At 45.6% G+C, this 17,957-nt stretch overlaps 1 protein-coding gene across 1 annotated transcript in view; it reads right to left on the reverse strand.

Moving 5' to 3' along the window:
- Positions 1–17,957, reverse strand: part of LOC133114256 (inactive phospholipase C-like protein 2) — a 79,341-nt gene that overhangs the window by 26,810 nt on the left and 34,574 nt on the right. Inside the window, exon 2 of the mRNA XM_061223480.1 lies at positions 1,394–3,883. Coding sequence (XP_061079464.1) covers positions 1,394–3,883 — 2,490 coding nt within the window. The remainder of the gene's footprint in view (positions 1–1,393; positions 3,884–17,957) is intronic.

Here is a 17,957-nt window from a genome sequence, read left to right on the forward strand (position 1 = left end):
AGGACTGAACTCAGGGCAGCAGAAAGGAAATGGACGCTGATACTGGGCCATAGCTGATTTGTCCAGCTACCAATCCCTTCTGTATGCATTTTCATATGCTGTCACCTCTGCAAAAGCCAATGTCCATCACTCTAAAATTCTAGACCTAGCTTCTAACCCTCACAAACACTCCTTTACCTCTCTTGCCTCCTCTGCCCACCACCTCCCCTAACTCCCTCTCTGCAGATGCAACCTAATTTGATTTCAATTTTTTGCAGCTATCCCACACTGAGAGCACTGCAGATTTTTGTTCTACCTAGCTTTTGGTGCAAATGTTTGTTCTCTCCTGACTGTCCTGCTGACAACATTCATTCATTCATTATCCTAACCCGCTTATCCTGAACAGGGTTGCAGGGCGGCTGGAGCCTATTGCAGCATACATTGGGCGAAAGGCAGGAATACACCCTGGACAGGTTGCCAGTCCATCACAGGGCACACACACACCATTCACTCACTCCACTCACTCCACTCACTTCACTCACTTCACTCACTTCACTCACTTCACTCACTTCACTCACTTCACTCACTTCCTCCTATGGGCAATTTAGACTCTCCTCAGCCTAACCTGCATGTGGGAGGAAACCAGAGTTCCCGGAGGGAACCCACGCAGACACAGGGAGAACATGCAAATTCCACACAGAGATGCCCTGGCCAATGGGGATTCGAACCCAGGACCTCCTTGCTGTGAAGCGGCAGGGCTACCCACTGCACCATCTGTGCCGCCCTGCTGACAACAGCTTGCATCAAATTCAAAACCTTGTCTTGTCTTGTCTTCTTGTTGTAAGTTGCCCTGGATAAGAGCACCTGCCAAATGGCAGTAATGTAATCTAAGGTAATGTAATCAAAAGATAGGTCATAAGAACATAGACACTAAAACTGATAGCTTTAGAATAATTCTACCTGTGTCAAATAAAAATTCATAAACTGAGGGAGATCCAAAATTTAATTTAGATGTGATTCATGTAATATTCTATGGGGAGTGAGAGAGCAAGCACGATGTCCTTGTAACTGAATTCTGTACTGAATTCCACACTCGAAGCTACAGTAATGTAGCACAAACTGCAGTAAATGCTCCAAACAAGTTTATTAGCTGAATGTTTTAATGATTAATAGGTCACGTTTGACCTGCAAAGGTCTTTGGCAGTTACAGTACAGCTATTTTTACGGCTACAACTTAGACAAACACCTTTGCAGATCAAAATGTGCATTAAACCTACTTAGGGAATCTAACAAAGTGTAGAGATTACCTTTTCCTCCTATCCCCATACCTGTACAATTGTCAAATTTATGCACATCAACTTCCCTTTTTTCACAAAAACAAGACATAAACTGTCAAACCGAGATATTTCAGTACCTGTACGTTCTCTCTGAGATCTGTGGCCTCCCTCAGAGGTTGTGTGGATGCCCTGAACAGCTCGTCCACCATTTTGATTCCAGTGGACTTGGCGGAGGTGTACTCCCGGGCTTTCCTGCTCTTTCGCACTGACAGCCCCCTCTTGTGGGCCTTGCCCCCGCCCCTGCGGTTGGTAATAGCGATGTGCACGAAGAGGGTGGTGTTAGGCAAGAACTCGCCGGTCAGAGACTGCAGGGGCACGTGCCTGTACCCAGGCTGCAGACACTCAAATGGGATGGTGTACTGGCCGATAAACTCGTCACCGATGTAGTCGTCATCCAGGACCACGAAGCGCAACACCGCCAGCTCAGGCAGGTTGATCTGGAACTCGAAGCTCTCGTCGAAGACGGGGTTGTCGCCGCTCTGAGAGACCGTCTTGGTTCGCTGCTCGGCGCAGTCTGCTGGGATGCCATGAATCTCCACGTAGATGTAGGGCTCCACCACGTCACCCTTGGCCGCCGAGCCCCTGGGTTTGGGCAGGTTCTGGCCGCTGATCAGCTTGATGTGCAGCAGCTGTGCAGACACCCCCGGCAGGGAGTCCCTGGCATTGGCACTGAAGTAAGAGACTTCCTCCCTCATGATGGCTGGCCGCAGCACATAGCCACAGTTCCCATTCTGCCGGAACCAGCCCAAGTTGAGGTCCATCATCAGCCCAGGTGTTTGGAAATTCATGGCCACAATCTGACATCCACATTTCCAGAAGTCCTGAGGGTTCATGTTGCTCGCGTCGATTCGCATGGGAGTGGGGTACACCCTGGACAGGAGCCTCTTGTTATAGCACACAAAGTCCTCAGGGTACTCATTAGCAAACCTGTTGGCGTCAACCTCATTAAAGGAGCATATCTCCCAGTACTTTTGGTCTTTTTTAGACTTTTCGAAGTCTCTGAACTGCACAGACTTGCATAGGGAAACAAGATCTGAAAGTTCCTTGCAAAGCCTCAAACTTTTACAGCTGATACCATTGGGCTGATCCTTCGCCTCTGCTCCAAATCTCCGGGATATCTCCATTCCCTCTTCCTCATCAGTAACTTCCCCCTCGGAATCTGGACAATGAGGAGGCAATTTCTTGCCCTTCAGAAGGATCTTTCCCTTGAGTTTTTCGGGGCTTGGAAGGTAATGGTCTTCTGTGACGGGCGGGTCCACATACAGCTTGTCGCCGAGGATCTTTTTTATGTGCTGCGCCATCACCTTTTGCTGGTGTACACAGCAGTGAGTCACTAGGCAGATGATCAGGGGGTATTCTGAGCATTCAAAGGCATACTGGTTGATGATGTCCACGACCTTGGAGAAAGCTAGCTGGGAGGTGATGGCACTCCCCACATAGATGAGGGGCTCATTATCAGGACCGTCCCAGACCACCACCTCCAGGCTCCGGCAGCCCATCCTCAGGGCTCTGATGTAGCTGCCAATGTCGGAGGATCCCCAAAAGTGGTCATCCAAGAGGGAGGCATTGTGTGAGGAGTTGATATAATAGTGGGACAAAGGCTGGGTCATGTCCTGGCAGACCAGCTTGTGTTGTGGGTCGAAGACATGGCACTCGGAGGAGAGGAGGTAGTGCGTGAAGCCATCGATAGAGAGGTAGCCTCTTTCCCGGCCGTCCACAGATGGCTCATACTTCTGGACCATATCCCTGCACATTTCCTCAGTCACCCCTTCCATTCCTTGCTCCACCTCCACAAATAGCATCAGGTCCTTACAGTCCAAGTACTCCTTGTTGCTGGAGAACTGTACCAGCAAGAAAAATATCTCTGGCCGCGTGCAGAGTTCACAGTAGGCCTCAATAAACATGTCCATGTTTATGCCTTCCCTGCACTGTTCTTTAGCCTTCTGGAGCTCCTTGAACTTCAACTCTATCCTGGATGCTTTCATGCCTGGGTTCAGACCCTTGATGATCTGTGTGGCTCTGGAGAGGACGATGTAGCCCTCCTTCTCCAGATCAGCTAACTCAAACACCGACCCGATCCAGGAGGTCCTCAGACTAGGCTGGCTGGGATCAATCGAGGCGTCCACCGTGTGCCTGCCGTAGGAGACCAGGTACCGCAGGCCCATCACCCACGTGTTCACCACATCAGGCGTGCTGGCCACCAGGTCCAGGGACTCGTAGTCTTCACCGTAGATGATGGAGAAGGCGCACTCCTCAGGGAACTGGTCAGAGAGGCCATTGCTGCGCAGCACCGGAGTTTTCTTCCCAAGCCGGACCTCTTTGATGCTCTTGATCTCCAGCTTTGCTTTCTCAGAGTCCTTCTTGGAGGGCTCCCAGCGCAGCCAGTGCATGTCGGGGTCCAGGAGGAAGTAGCGGTTGTACATCCGGGAGTTGGACCGCACCTTTTTCATCTCGCACCCCTCCAACATGAAGGCCATACAGGCCGCTGTGCTGTTGATCTTGCGGTCGTTGGGCATGGAGCTGAAGGACACGGTCTTCTTCCGCACCTGCTTCTGCTTGGAGCCATCCTGCAAGACCGAGGGAGAGGGAGAAGGAGAGAGAGACGGTTAGAATTCAACAGGGGCACATAGATCCAAGGGTGAGCAACAAAATACAAAAACAGCTAAATTAATTTAGCGACAAAACAAATATCTCCGATCATTTATCTATAAATTACAGTGGAGGCATAGGCTGCTTTGCAGGTGACAGATTTATAAATGATAAATAAACAAAACAAACATATGAAATAATCAGGAACACACATTACTTAATATTCAAATGCAAATTTCAGATATATGAATCTTAAATACTGCCCATTCCTGCATAGAGCTGGCTACAGACAGACAGACAGGCACTTTAAAGTAGCACAGTATGAAAATCCCATGAACATATAATGTGAAACTACAGTATATAAACACATTTCCATATATTTGCATTTTTGACTTATACACCCAGTGAGCACTTTATTAGGTCATTATTTACAAATATTGGTCTTCTGCTGCTGTAGCCTACCCAGTGTACTATCACTCAGTGTATGTGAAAAATAAAATGGCTCGTCACATTGATGCACTTATGAAACTTGTAACTCTGATATGAGTATAGCAGAGGACACGCTGAGCAGGTCTGCTTTCAGAAAACTTCACTCCCAGGCATTAGCATTCACACATGGCGGTCATCCAATTTTGGCTGTGAATATCAATCTGTGACACAAATGTGCTCTTTAGCAAACAGGCGAGAAACAAACAGCACCTCTATAAAACATGATTACAAAAAACAGCACTGTCATCTGTTCAACGAACAGAAACACACACAGCGTGTGCTTTGTCGTTTTTTGTCCTGCTACACCCCATAATTCAATAAAATGATCTATTCTTTTTTAAAAGCTGGCCAATGTTGGTGAGTGTTATTATCAGTAGCCCTGCGTCACATGAAAGCCTCGGCTCTAATGCACAGCGAGACAGTTCCCACTTTTCCTCATGCCTTATGTTCCTCACAATGAAATCTGCAGTAGGCCAATAACGGACAAACTGAGCAGCTGAGCCCCTTTCCCAAGTTGATTCCAGGCCTGCACTGACTCCACTGGGATGAGAGTCAGACGGCTGGGGGGTGACTGGGATTCCTCGTGATGGGCGTTATCAGTTCTGCCTGGCATCGCCCATGGCCCCCTGGCCTGGCATCATGCATGCCAGCACCTCCAAATAAAACATCAAACACCACTGTCTGAAATCCATCCCTCCCCAGACAGTGAACACTCCTGTCAGAGAATGACCTACATTAGAGTGTCCAATAAACCTTGATGTACTTGATGTTGGAGACATGATACACAAAGCAGGTGCGGTCAGAGACAATGGGCAATCGTATCATCGGTTTCTGCCATTAAAGGACGTAGGGAAATTGAACTGAAGGAGAATTCCCCTAGAAAACATAGAAACTCATTTAGTGTTTTTCTCCACCTCCAACACTATCTACTCCAGAAGAGGCCTTTACAACTTACAATGCAGTTGACCATGTTGGGTAGAAATGCAAATTATGCTGCTACCTGGTATTGCAGAGAGGCAGTTTCAGAAGAAATTCTCAAAAAATGTCATTATAACATCTGCAAATGGCTGAATCGCTCTCTGAGATTCAACATGGCAAATCATAATCATTTCAAAGAGGAGATGGATTTGACCAACCAACTGAAAAAATATGGTGATGGAAACAGAATTACATTTGTTAACTCATTCATGTGCTATTAAATTTTTGTTCTCCAGTGTTATCTTGGCTGCTTTTGCGGTTTTGACCTGGACTGGACTTAAGAGGGTATATTGGTGGATTACCAGACACTGCTGTGGCCCAAATGCCAAGACTTTGGTCTGCTGAAGTCATTGAGAAAATTTTCAGAACAGTCCACTCAACCCTGACTCAACGTAGTTAATCATGTGGGATAAGATACCGGGGATTATCAGCCAACCTGGCACAAGACCTCCCAGAATACTTGATTATTACATTCCTTCCCTGGACCAAGAAAATGCTCCCTAAAGCCACCCATAAAAAAGCCTTCAGATAATAAGGATTAAAAACCACAAATCATTTAGGCCGGTGATGAAAGTAATCTATTTTCTCTGAACAGATAGCCTAATAAAAATGACAAAAATGAGATATATATTTATGCAAATAAACTCCAAGATAAAAAAAAGGGAAAGTGAAAGATGAATCTCTCACTTCAAGCTTTTCTAACTTTAAGGCATACTATGCAAGATTTCTACTCCTGTGTTTAAACACAAAAAATATCTACACTCCATTCTCAACCCTGCCTCTCTGTTGCCAGATGATTGTGTGCAATTATAGCAACGAGCTAAGAAACCGCGGCCTAATACAATTTGTAAAATATCATCTTTAGTTGTTGCTTTACACTCAGGGCATTTGACAAGCTATTTAATTGACGTTACTCATGTTTGCATTTAGTTGGCTAACACTACGTTAGCTAGTGGTGACGCCAGCTACTGCTGCTAACACCAGTGGATTTCAGTCTGGCCTGCCTGCACAATTCTGTACCATAACAAACACATCAATTCATTGTTGCTTTTATTTTTATCAAACATCTCGAGTCTTCTGAAAGTCTGGGGGTTTTTCAAATTTAGGCATAAGCTCCCTGTCCAGAAGAGGAAATAGACTGGTAGAATTTTGAAAATATAAGCAGTAACGTTAGTACTGTGCAGTGGAACCCAGCTATCACAGCCAGCCAGCCAATGCACAACTGAACTAATGTCACCGAAAGCTGACTAGCCAGTAGTTTAATGGTCAACCACCTAGCCTAATCTCTCGCAAACCCAGCTCACCACTGTAGTAGCCAATAGTCTCCTCTCACCCCGCCCAAAATAGTTCACAGAAGCCAAGTCTCTCCCCTGATTGCAAGCTGGTAGAACGGCAACAAGACGGACATGACATGGGCTATTTTCGTAACACAGTAGTGCAAGTAAGGGAACAGAGTGCCACACCATCACATTCTTTGGGGGAAACCCTGCTCTATATAGGCATGCATTATCACCACCAGCATAGAGCCCGTTGTTAGGAAGGAGGAAGCCGTCTCTAAATATCATAGCGAGGAAAAAAAACATCCCTTTAATAATAGTAAGAAAGAAGTGGTCTCTAAAAACTATTTACAAAACCTGTCTTGTTGAACCTGTAGCCTAGAATTTTTACTACCTTGAAGTTTAACATACGACAGTAAGAAAATAACATTGGCAAATAGGAAACATGGCCCTTGACCAGCACATAATGGGAGCACCTAAATAAAATAGGAAGACAGTGGGCAACATCCAGAAGACTTATGAAATCACTTTGCCCTCGTCACCTTTGCCCAAAATATTGAGCAGACGCAGTCTGCTATTTTAGTCATTTGAGTGCTATGGAAGGCAGGCCTCATTCCAGAAGTAAGGCTCATCATTCAGCTGGCATCACCTCAGTTCGCTACAGAAATCCCCACATGAGAGCACAGCCTACATCCCTTTATCTCTCTTCTCCACTGAGCTCTCAGGGCAGTCTGCAGTCCGATCTCATCGAGTATGCGGTGATGCTCGCTGTCATGATCATAAGATTAAATTTCAAAGCAATCTCCATATCTTTAATTCGCTTAAATTCCACCCAGGCTTTGTAACCGTGGAAACATATGGCATTGCACTTGAGAGTGTAGTAAACCATATTCATGTTTATTCTTTTAAAAAGGATAATGATCTCCAGTTTAAAAAAAAAACAGAAGAGGAGGTGCTGAGTGTTTTTAGAGGCAGTGTAAACCATGCAGCACTGAGTAACTGTTTCCAGGGTTCCCTTTGAGGAAGTGCTATCAATGCTAAAAGGTCATTTTTAAACTAGTTAAGCCCTACTTCACTGTGAGACTACCTGACTACCAGAAATACCTGAGATTCACTGTATAGATTGATAAATAGTTTAATTACCCATAACCCCTTAGGCTGTTTTCAGTAAAATACAGCCCCAAGAGTTGCATTAATCTTTAAAATCATGCTTCCAACTTCAAAGTTATAAACAACCTCTTTGGGTGAAAATTAAGCAAAATGTGCTCAGATTTCTGTCTAATAGGTTTCCTGTCTCTTGAGGAGACCATCTTGTGATGAAAGAAACAGCAATGCATTGGCTAACATCAGCCTTTGGTTTTCCCTCTCTTGTCTCTTGAGACCCTTTCTCACCTTTTCAGATCACAGCAGTGCCTTCCTGACTCCACACACAGGGCACATGGATGGCTGGCTTACATACAGACAGTTTACATCATGCTTTATGACAGACATCTTTTTGGAACCGTTTTTCTTTTTCTCCAAGCTGACGGTTAGTGCAGCCGCAGCACGAGACAATTATCCCAATAAGAGACGGAATAAACCCCTGGGGAGTCCTGCTGGCATGTATTCGGAGAGGGGGCACTCTTAAAAACACCGCTAGCTCACGCGCTGGTGTTCCTGGGACTGGCCAGGGGGGCCTGTAGTAGACTGAGAGCCGGCAGAAATAGCTGAATCCATAACAAGGTCCAAGATGATTGCGTTTAGTCCATGCAAAGCTTTAAGACACGTTAAGAGCGATCAAACGGACTAATAGTGAAGGAGCCACCCACTCTGACCTATACCCATTTTTGGCATAAGCAGTTGGATTGTTTTGCAGCTTCCTTATTCCCAGTTAACTGAATCTGTTGCATTCCAGACCGTTACATTGCAATATGTTGCATCATTTTTGTCCAGTGACCAGCTTGTGTACGCTCGCAGGAAAATGGGAGGCAAAATGCCTTCACCGCTGTAGTAAAAAATGAAATCCAGCATCTATAGTCGAATATGGATCGATGGACTCGGGTCTGAATTGAAAGGGACGTTCTACTGTGTATTGATATAAAAATTGTATCTTAAAGGAACAGAGGTGTCAGAAGACCCACGGCGTGGCAGGACCTGTGCAATGCGCCCTTGTGTGACAAAAACAAGGACTAAATGAACAAACAGGGCCTGTGCACATCCAAAGGCCGTTTAACCGGATGGCGTGGGAATTTCAGCATGCTAGAGTATTAGCATTGCATTAGCATTGCATTAGCTTTGCACTAGCATTAGCGGCTACTTGTTGTGCACTTTGAGCTTTCAAAACCTGGCCGCGGGGTCCGGGCCGTGCCTTCAGAACACAACTCATTCACTTTAACTCAATTCATGAGCCACTTTAAACAAGCATCCCAGACAGAAAAATGATACCCTCCCGCAGAGAGAGGGAGCAGCAGGGAGATGCCCGCAGGCCGGCATCGTCGAGTGCGTAATGCATTAACTGCACTTTATTTTATCGCGCTGGGTTCGCTAACTGCATCTGCAGCAGGCATCGGAGCACAACACTGGCCGTTTCCTGCGTAATGATCAGCGGTTTACTGCACATCCTGGGAAAAGCCGGAAATTACAATAGAACCTCAGGGATATGAACGTTGGAGATTCGGACCGACTGGTCAAATGAGCAGGGTGTGAGCCTTGAAATAGCTCATGCAATTACTCTGTATCAGTGTCAAGCTCTTTGTTGTGATGCAAAAATGGGTGCGAGTTAGAACTATGCGATTTGTAACCAGCCATAGTGGGTGGGGTAGTGTGTGTGTGTGTGTGTGTGCGTGTGTGTGTGCGCGTGTGTGTGTGTGAGAGTGTGTGTGTGTGTGTGCGTGTGTGTGTGCGTGTGAGAGTGTGTGTGTGTGCGTGTGTGTGCGCGTGAGAGTGTGTGTGTGTGTGTGAGAGTGTGTGTGTGTGTGTGCGTGTGTGCGTGTGAGAGTGTGTGTGTGTGCGTGTGTGTGTGTGCGTGCGTGTGGGGGTTCTCCTTTGATTTTCTCACTGACAGTGCCGCTCGCCCCAGCCTGACAGACAGTTAACAGGATATGCTTGAAGGCTCCATACAGCCTGACCCAGGTCTGACTGACAGCACATTGACACTGAGAGGGTCACAGAAGGAGATGAACAGATGTAGGGGGAACACTGTATTCTGAACACAGATTCTCACCAGATACTCAGCACTGGTGCTCAGAGTTTTTTCCTCAGCTTCTAAATTACAGGATGTTCCAGATGGTTACAGGACTTTCTGCTGTTATATTACAGTACACTGTTATATTACAGGGAATGTAAAAATATACTCCGAAAGAGATCAGACCTGGGAATACGTAATTGTTTTGTATTCAAAGATTTCCGCTTAGTGAGATTCTCTGGTGTATTGGAAACGATGAAATACAGTACTCTCAAAAAGTGCAAACCCCCACCTTCTGGTCCTTTTGGTTGGCTTTATTGCACCAGGCAAGATCAATCAAGAACAGAAAAGTATTTGGATCCAATTATGTATTTAACCCAGGTCCGGATGAGGTGAACTACAAAATTCTACTACTCGATGAGGTGAATGTGAGGACTCTTATTTGGTTCAAGGCGAATGTAAACACTTCTCCGGAATGGACGCTGACGTAGGTCTCTCATGTTTGTTATTTTATTCGCAGCAATCCAGCACTTTTATTTTTTGCAGTTTGAGGAAAAACAGGGTTGATGTAAGGACTATGCAGATGTCATTTCAGATTAGCGAGGGGCTCGTGTTTTGCTTTGCTTTTTAAAATGGGTCCCTGTGGAGGTCGAGTGAGAAAATAAACCCTTAGAAAAAGCTGAGCGCATCAATCATTTCTGAGCCTTGGGCAAAGGGCCTCAACTCAGCATGAGTTTTCTGCATTTAAACATACCCCTTCTCTGGGTACATTTTCACAATCATTTTTAGAAAATCATTTACAAGTTGCAGTTTTGTTCAGCAGTCTCAACATAAAGTGCTTCCCTGTCTCCTTGTTCCTGGCCAGACACGGAGATCAACCGAGGATGCCATCTTTCAGGACATTCCAATCCGTTAAATGTTCCTTCAAGGAGCTAGGAGCCAGGAGCTAGAAGGCTCCCTAAGATTTCTTGAACAAAGGAACTTCTGTTGCGGAAGCTTTTTTTTTTAACTTTCAGAACGCGTGGTGTATAAATGATTGACTTGTGGACATACCTCTCCCCACCCGCCAAGCATCTGCCACTGTAACTGCCACTGTAACTGCCACTGTAACTGACGCAGGTTCAAACTGACGTTTAAAGGAGCAAGGGCATTCCACTTGCCTAATTCACGTTTTCTCAATTCCTCATGCCATTTTCTCACAAGGAAAGAACACAAGGAAAGGAAGAAGGTGAAAAATAAGAAATTAGGAATGAGCCCATGGTTCTGAAGGTGTCATCCGGGTCCCTCTCTCTTTCGCTCCATCTCTAGCTCACTGTAATACGGCTAAATGAACTAATAAAGTAAACACACAACCAAAACACGCCCTGCCGCTATTATTAATCAACCGATGAAATGAGCTGAAGGAATCGATTAATCAGTATCTTAATATTCTCTCACTCTTCGTTTTATATTTACACTTTGGCTGAGCTTCTCACAGAGCAATTGGACAGTTTTATTTTACATGTATTTATTTAGTCATTTATTGCATGCTATCTATTTAAACAGCTAGACATTTATTGAAGCAATTCAGAGTAAGTACTTTGCTCAAGGGTTCAGCGGCCCAGTTCTCTTACCATTAGACTTCAGTGCCGCCCACCACAGGTGGCAACAGCCAGCCGCGTACAAACGCATTAACTCTCAGTCACCCATCTGACCCTGTTTTACCTTTACCCTGAGGGGCAATTGATGCCTGTCAGGGGTGGAAATTCATGCCATGACTTACAGTTGATCACTGGAGCATTTTTAGCATGAAGCATTTCACTTGGCAAAAACAAATGTTCTCCCCCCCCCCCCCACTTTAGCTAATGTGTGGTGAGCATTCTGCAGCAAAATGGCTGCCGTTGCATCATCCAGGTGGGCGCTGCACATTGGTGGTGGTTGAGGGGAGTTCCTCCTCATCACTGTAAAGCCCTTTAAGTGTGAGCAAAGGGCTGTATCCATCTGTTACTATCCCTCTCTCTATCTATTGATCACTCAGCCACTCTTCTGCATCAGTGGTTCTGGCAGAGCACAGGTTTTTGTGTCCGCCTAAAAAGCAGCGACCAAGTTAGCTTTGTTCTCAACTGCCTCCGTTGATCAATTACCTTGCAAGTAACAAGGAAAAGCAGAAGATCCCGCGGCTCTATTCTGTACAGCCAAGCTAGTGTACCTCGAAGCTCCAACTGTGTTCAACTGCTCCTTTCCCGTTGTCTGTCATGGTCTGGTTCACAACAGCCAAATACCTCCATTTTAGAAGCTAATAAAAGGCCTTTGTGTACACTTGTGTGTCCCTGTAGGTGGCCATTTTGCTTGTATTACATTAACAATGGACGGACTGTAACAGAAGCAGATTAGTGATGGTTTGTGTCACAGCAGCCAGTCTTAGCGAGTTTGTTCTGCACATCAGGTTCTGTGAGGGCTCTCTTCTTTCAAATCAGCAGGGTGGGCTTTGTGTGAGCTGGTCATAATTAGACTGACACGTTTGTAAAATATGAAAGACTGAAGCGTCACTTCAGACCGTCCTTGCAGAACAAGTGGATGAGCGGATGTCTCCGTGGTTGTTTGCAGAAAACCCTTCTCTCTTCGCCCTTTCCTTCAGTCCCTTTTCTTTCATTATTTCCCTCCATCCATCTTTCCTTCTGTTCCTAACTCTCCCTCCCACACTCTGTGGGCATCTCCTGGTTGAGGCTACTGTCACTTGGAATTACAGTTGCTGGGAAGCTGCCAGACAGCGTTCCCACTGCAGTAAAACACGTGTGTTTGACCCCGACGACTCAGTGACTGTCCCCACAGATGGCGGTCGCCCACCTCGGGTGACCCCTTCGACCATCCATGCGACTCTCTAAAGCACAGCCAAGGCTTTACTTCTGATAGGACAGTTAATACTAGGGGTGCATCAAGGTGAAATATTGGGGCAGGGTTCATCCGCTCCAGCCCTCGAATCTAAATCCAGCCCTGGTTCTCTTTTCTCCAAGTTAATTACATTGATCGGCCAAACTGTCTTCAAATCTCCCAGGTAAAGGGAGGGTGGAAAGCCAGCAGCTCTCGACTGGGAGTTGCTGATTCCTGTTTAAGGGGCTGAAATCAATAATCAATATTTGATGGGCCGATGCAAACTGCAACCAAGCTTCCACATTCATGGAAGAAGAAGCATATGAGCACATGTTAACTTATTACAGAGAACTATGCAAAATGTATTAATATTTCAACTTCGTTCATTATTAAGCAGAGGACATGAGTCTACGGAGATTCTCTACAGCTTTAGTTGTGTGACTGGCTGAGAAAAATAATGAATTCAAAGTAATGAATAAAAGAGGTTCAGATTATGATTTGGCTACTTTAAGAGCATAACATTTTCACTTCATTTATATCATCGGCATAACATATCATTGAAAAAGGCTCACTGACACGTTGACTCACCTTCTGCCTGTGTTTATAGTCCTTAAATTCGGGTTTCAAAATATACAGTTGACGATGCATTGTATAGCTGTACAATAATTAAAGGTCATTGGTTGAAAATTGGTTCTAATTGCCTCAGCCAGTCGTGTGGGGGAGGGGGGAGGGAATCAATGTGAGCGCATTCACAGAGAAGGGGGAGGGATAAACAGGGGGAGGGATAAACAGTGTTGTGGTTTGAGTCCAAAATTACCTATTGTGTAGCCAAATGTCTGCATGTTATGCACGGTGTACACACGGAAAATGCTGATGTACATTACAACACACACAGTGTACGCACTGAAAATGCTGATGGACAACGCGCACAGACCACACACGGAAATTCTGATGTACATTACAATGCGCACTATTTACGCACTGAAAATGCTGATGTACAACATGCACAGCGTACACACTAAAAATTCTGATGTACGCACACTGCAGCAAAAAAGCCAGTAATACTTTAGAGGGTTTTCCAGCCCAACTGAAACCTTCTCTCGCAAGAACAGCCACAGATTCCTACTGTGCAGATTTTTGTCAAAGCCATTGGAAAAAAGAAATCTGGCTACATTAACACCTCAACTCCCACAAGCCAGCGCAGGTCCTCTGGTGTAAAGTAGTCACAGATAACTGCGAACAGACGGAAAGAGCCCCCCGATCGAAACGCAACCCGCGCGTTACTCTGCCATTTAATGTTGTGAAGGAAAAGCACTTTCTAAGAAAAAAGTGGCACCTACAGATTCCTCTAAAACCTCCTTCTGATTCCGTATGTTCCTGGAGGACTTTGGGAGGGGTTAATGGGTGCCCGCTCCGAATCTGGAGAGGCTGGAGCATTGCCTCCAACCTGTGGGAGGGAATGGGACACACACACACACACACGCAAAGAGACAGAGCAGAAGATCAGCCCTGAGGGACCCAGAGAAATCTGCAGGTGATAATGGACTGTGGAGGAACGGAATAGCTCCACAAAGCCACAGCAGGGCAGGGAGATCCGCACAGACCATCCGCCTTTTAACGCCGCCAAAACACCCGCTTTCCCCCACGGTCCTGTTTAAGCCAGCAAAGGCCAGTTTCAGTTCCTTTGCGTGCCCATTCCGGTTTCAGGAGTTGGACGCAAGCAGGTTCTGTCCCATTAAACTCCCCGGTCCACACCCCTCCTGCCCTCCCCAAACAAGACCCCCCACCTCCTGTGCTCTCAGGTCACTGGTATTTGCCTCTAGCCACATCCCCCATTTTGAAAGCGAAAGAATGCACTGTCCACTCACACAGATAAACAACATTCAGCCGTGGAGACTGCCGTTCCCAGCCCTGACAACCTGTGATAGGCCCGGGGCTATCTCTGCACATCTCCAAAGGAGAGTTTTTCATCCGGTGAGAAACTTTCTGAATCCTGCACAAACGTGTGTACGCCCGCAAGCATCCACACCGAACAAACACAGACTGGATAGCCCACAGCAGTGTCTCAAAAAAGATAAATGCACAAGTTTGAGCCGCGACAGGGTGAATGAATGACTGGCTTTTGAGCAAAGAACTTCTTTATCTGTGGGGCATGAACCGGACCAGGTGGTGACAGACACCGTAGAAGGGGGCAGAAGCATTCTTTTCAACACGCCTTAAGGACCAGACAGATCTGTCAGGTCCTGACAGGACATCAATTAGGATGTGACCCAAGCACATGTCAGGGCAAATGGGGAATGCTTGGCTTGTGAGCTTGGCTTGGGCAGGGGGCTGGCTGTAGGTCTTCCCCAAGGAAGGACACTCCTTAATCACACCACTGGAGAAAACTGTAAAAGGAGAAGGGCAAAAATACAATAAAATTCACTTTGTTACCTCCCACATACACTTTTATAAAAGTCCAAAAATTAGGAAGACCGGGGTCAAATATCAAATTATTTTGTAAATACTTTACTGAGCTCAACTGATCTTTCCAGGTGCAATTCAGCCAACCAAAGCAGGGTTTGAACTTTGAGAACATTTTTCATAGGTTCCAATTCACCAGACAATATTTTAATCCAAAACAGTAGCATATTTGACCCAGGTCTGGAATATGGCCTGGTTGTTTTTCCACACTGATGGCTAGAAGAGCTGAGGATGGAGGGGTTAGCCTGCAGTGTCCATGTGCGGCCACTGGCTCAGGCTGAAGGTGGGAGAGCCAAGAGGGCCTGTCGGTAAAATCAACACCACAGACTTACAGTCCTCAATGCCCACAGAGCCTGCTGACTTTAGACTACTACACTTAAGCCTTCCCCAAACCCCTGCAGCATCTCTGATATAGTGGTCAGTGACCATATTTTAACTCGGAGGCTAATTCTTTGTAGCTTACACATAAAAACAGGGGGGGTAAATCAATATGTTTAACACTGAATCCATTTAGCACTAAATCATTCTATTTGAAAACTTACAGTGTGCCAGTTGGACTTGTCGGTAGCACCATGGTAAGAATCCTATATTTCTGTTCACAATTCGATGTCTGTGGTTTGCGTTTATGAACGAGCAAAGGGTTGTGTTCTTGTGTGCAGATGTGTTTGCGTGCATGTGTGTCCTTAAGTGTGTCTGTTCATGCAGTTGTGGGCATAATTGCACGTATGTGGGTTTGTGTGAGGCCGTGTGCATGTGCATGCGTGTGTATGTGCACGCGTGTGTATGTGCGACAGGAACGTGCATCTGAAGGCTATCGTCAGTATTTTCATCCCAAAATAACATCTGGAGATTTCCCTGAAGAGCAATAAACGGGCTACAGAAGCACAGGCTAATTGCAGAAGCGACTCTTCAGTGGTCAGGTCTATCGAGCCGTGGCACACACACAAAAAGAGAGTGCTCAGATTATATCCAGAAGAGAAACCCCCACCGAAGCGGGGCTCATTTATCACGCCCCCTCACGAAATACACAAATCATACAGCACTCTGAAATTCAACAGCCACCTGGATGAGTAAATATGAAATACCGAACACTTTATTTGTACCCATTTCAACTGACTGCATAACACTCCACGGAGTCCATCATGTCGACTGAGTTTAATTTTGTGGAATGGAAATACATTTATGCATTTCCAAGGGGGCCAATTATTAACTGCCGCACGACTGTCAAGTTAGAAATAATTTCCTTTCAAACTAATAATGTTCACGCGTGTTTCAAAGACAAGAACTCAATAGTTTGTATCGAGAGATGATTATTAGCATACTGACACCAGTAGAAGAAGATAAATTCAGTCTGGGTCACAAAAACATCTGCACCGTAATTACCATGCTATCTCCAACAAACATAAATGCAAAACAGGAGAGGTAACAGCTCAGTCTGCTGTACAGTTCTGCATCTCTGTTCCGTACGAGCACACTGTGGCTTGACCTTTATTTGAGGTAGCAACTGAAATCAAATGGTTTTTTAAAATTGTTTTTTAGATTTATTTTTCGGCAATTCTGTCAAGTGGTATCATGTCGACAGAGAGAGAGAGAGAGAGAGAGAGAGAGTGAGACAGATAAACAGTGTGCTTTGCCTCAGCTGCCCCTGGTTTTCTTTGACAGGCTGTATAATTAAACCTGTGTCAGCTCTCAGCCTTGAGAGTATGAGTGAGCGAGTGAGTGAGTGAGTGAGTGAGTGAGTGAGAGAGAAGTGGCTAGAGAGTAAGGAAGAAGGGACTGATTTGTGATTGTGGACTGAGGTTATGGACATACATCAACACTTACAGTAGCTCTGACTAAGTTCCCTGGCAATTCAATATGACTCCATGTATGGAAGAGGGAGCAGAACTAAAGCTTGTGGTGCTATAGGTGAAAGCACACCAAAACAATGTACAGGACAATGAACGGGAAATGATCACAATTACTTTGAGGTACAATAGGTAATTTTGGACTTCTAAAGGATTTCAGCAACAAACACCCTCAAACCACAACACTGTTTATCCCTCCCCCTTCTCTGTGAATGTGCTCACGTTGATTCCCTCCCCCCTCCCCCACACGACTGGCTGAGGCAATTAGAACCAATTTTCAACCAATGACCTTTAATTTTTGTACAGCTATACAATGCATCGTCAGCTGTATATTTTGAAACCCGAAGTTAAGGACTATAAACACAGGCAGAAGGTGAGTCAACGTGTCAGTGAGCCTTTTTCAATGATAGGAAAGGATTTACAATGGTCTTGCAACAATGTTTTAACACCAAAATCTTACCTTTAAGGAAGTTCTCAGCATGAAAGTCGAGGAATTAAACAGTCAAATAAAACGAAACAAAAAGGTGAACAACACAAGATTTGACGCAGGCCCCTTCGGGCGACCGACTCTTGAGCCGAAATGGACTCTACCCTGTGGGTGGGGTTAAATCCCCACCATGACCCTTTCTGGCCTGTCAACCCATCTCCATCTATGACCATCTCTGCATTCCCCCAGTCTGAATGAACGAAGAAAATGAAAGGAAGGTAGCCCATCTGTTCTCCATCTGAGGAAACAGCATAATTTTTCCAGGCCTTTTGCAAATCGACTACAAATGAGTCAAACCTACGCTGTAGAGTAGGCATCTGGAGGGCTACGGTGCTGGTTTTTGTCGTGTTTCAACACTTTGAAGGGGCTTAATTCACTGATAGGCTAAAGAGTCTGCACAGCTGGTTTCCAAGGCCTGAAATTATCTCCCAGTTCCAAGGACACCACACAAGCCCGCGGGCACAGAAGTCTCCCAGTGCGGAAGACGAACCCGCCGTA

Source organism: Conger conger, chromosome 16, assembly GCF_963514075.1.
Source record: "Conger conger chromosome 16, fConCon1.1, whole genome shotgun sequence".
Lineage (NCBI taxonomy): Eukaryota > Metazoa > Chordata > Actinopteri > Anguilliformes > Congridae > Conger > Conger conger.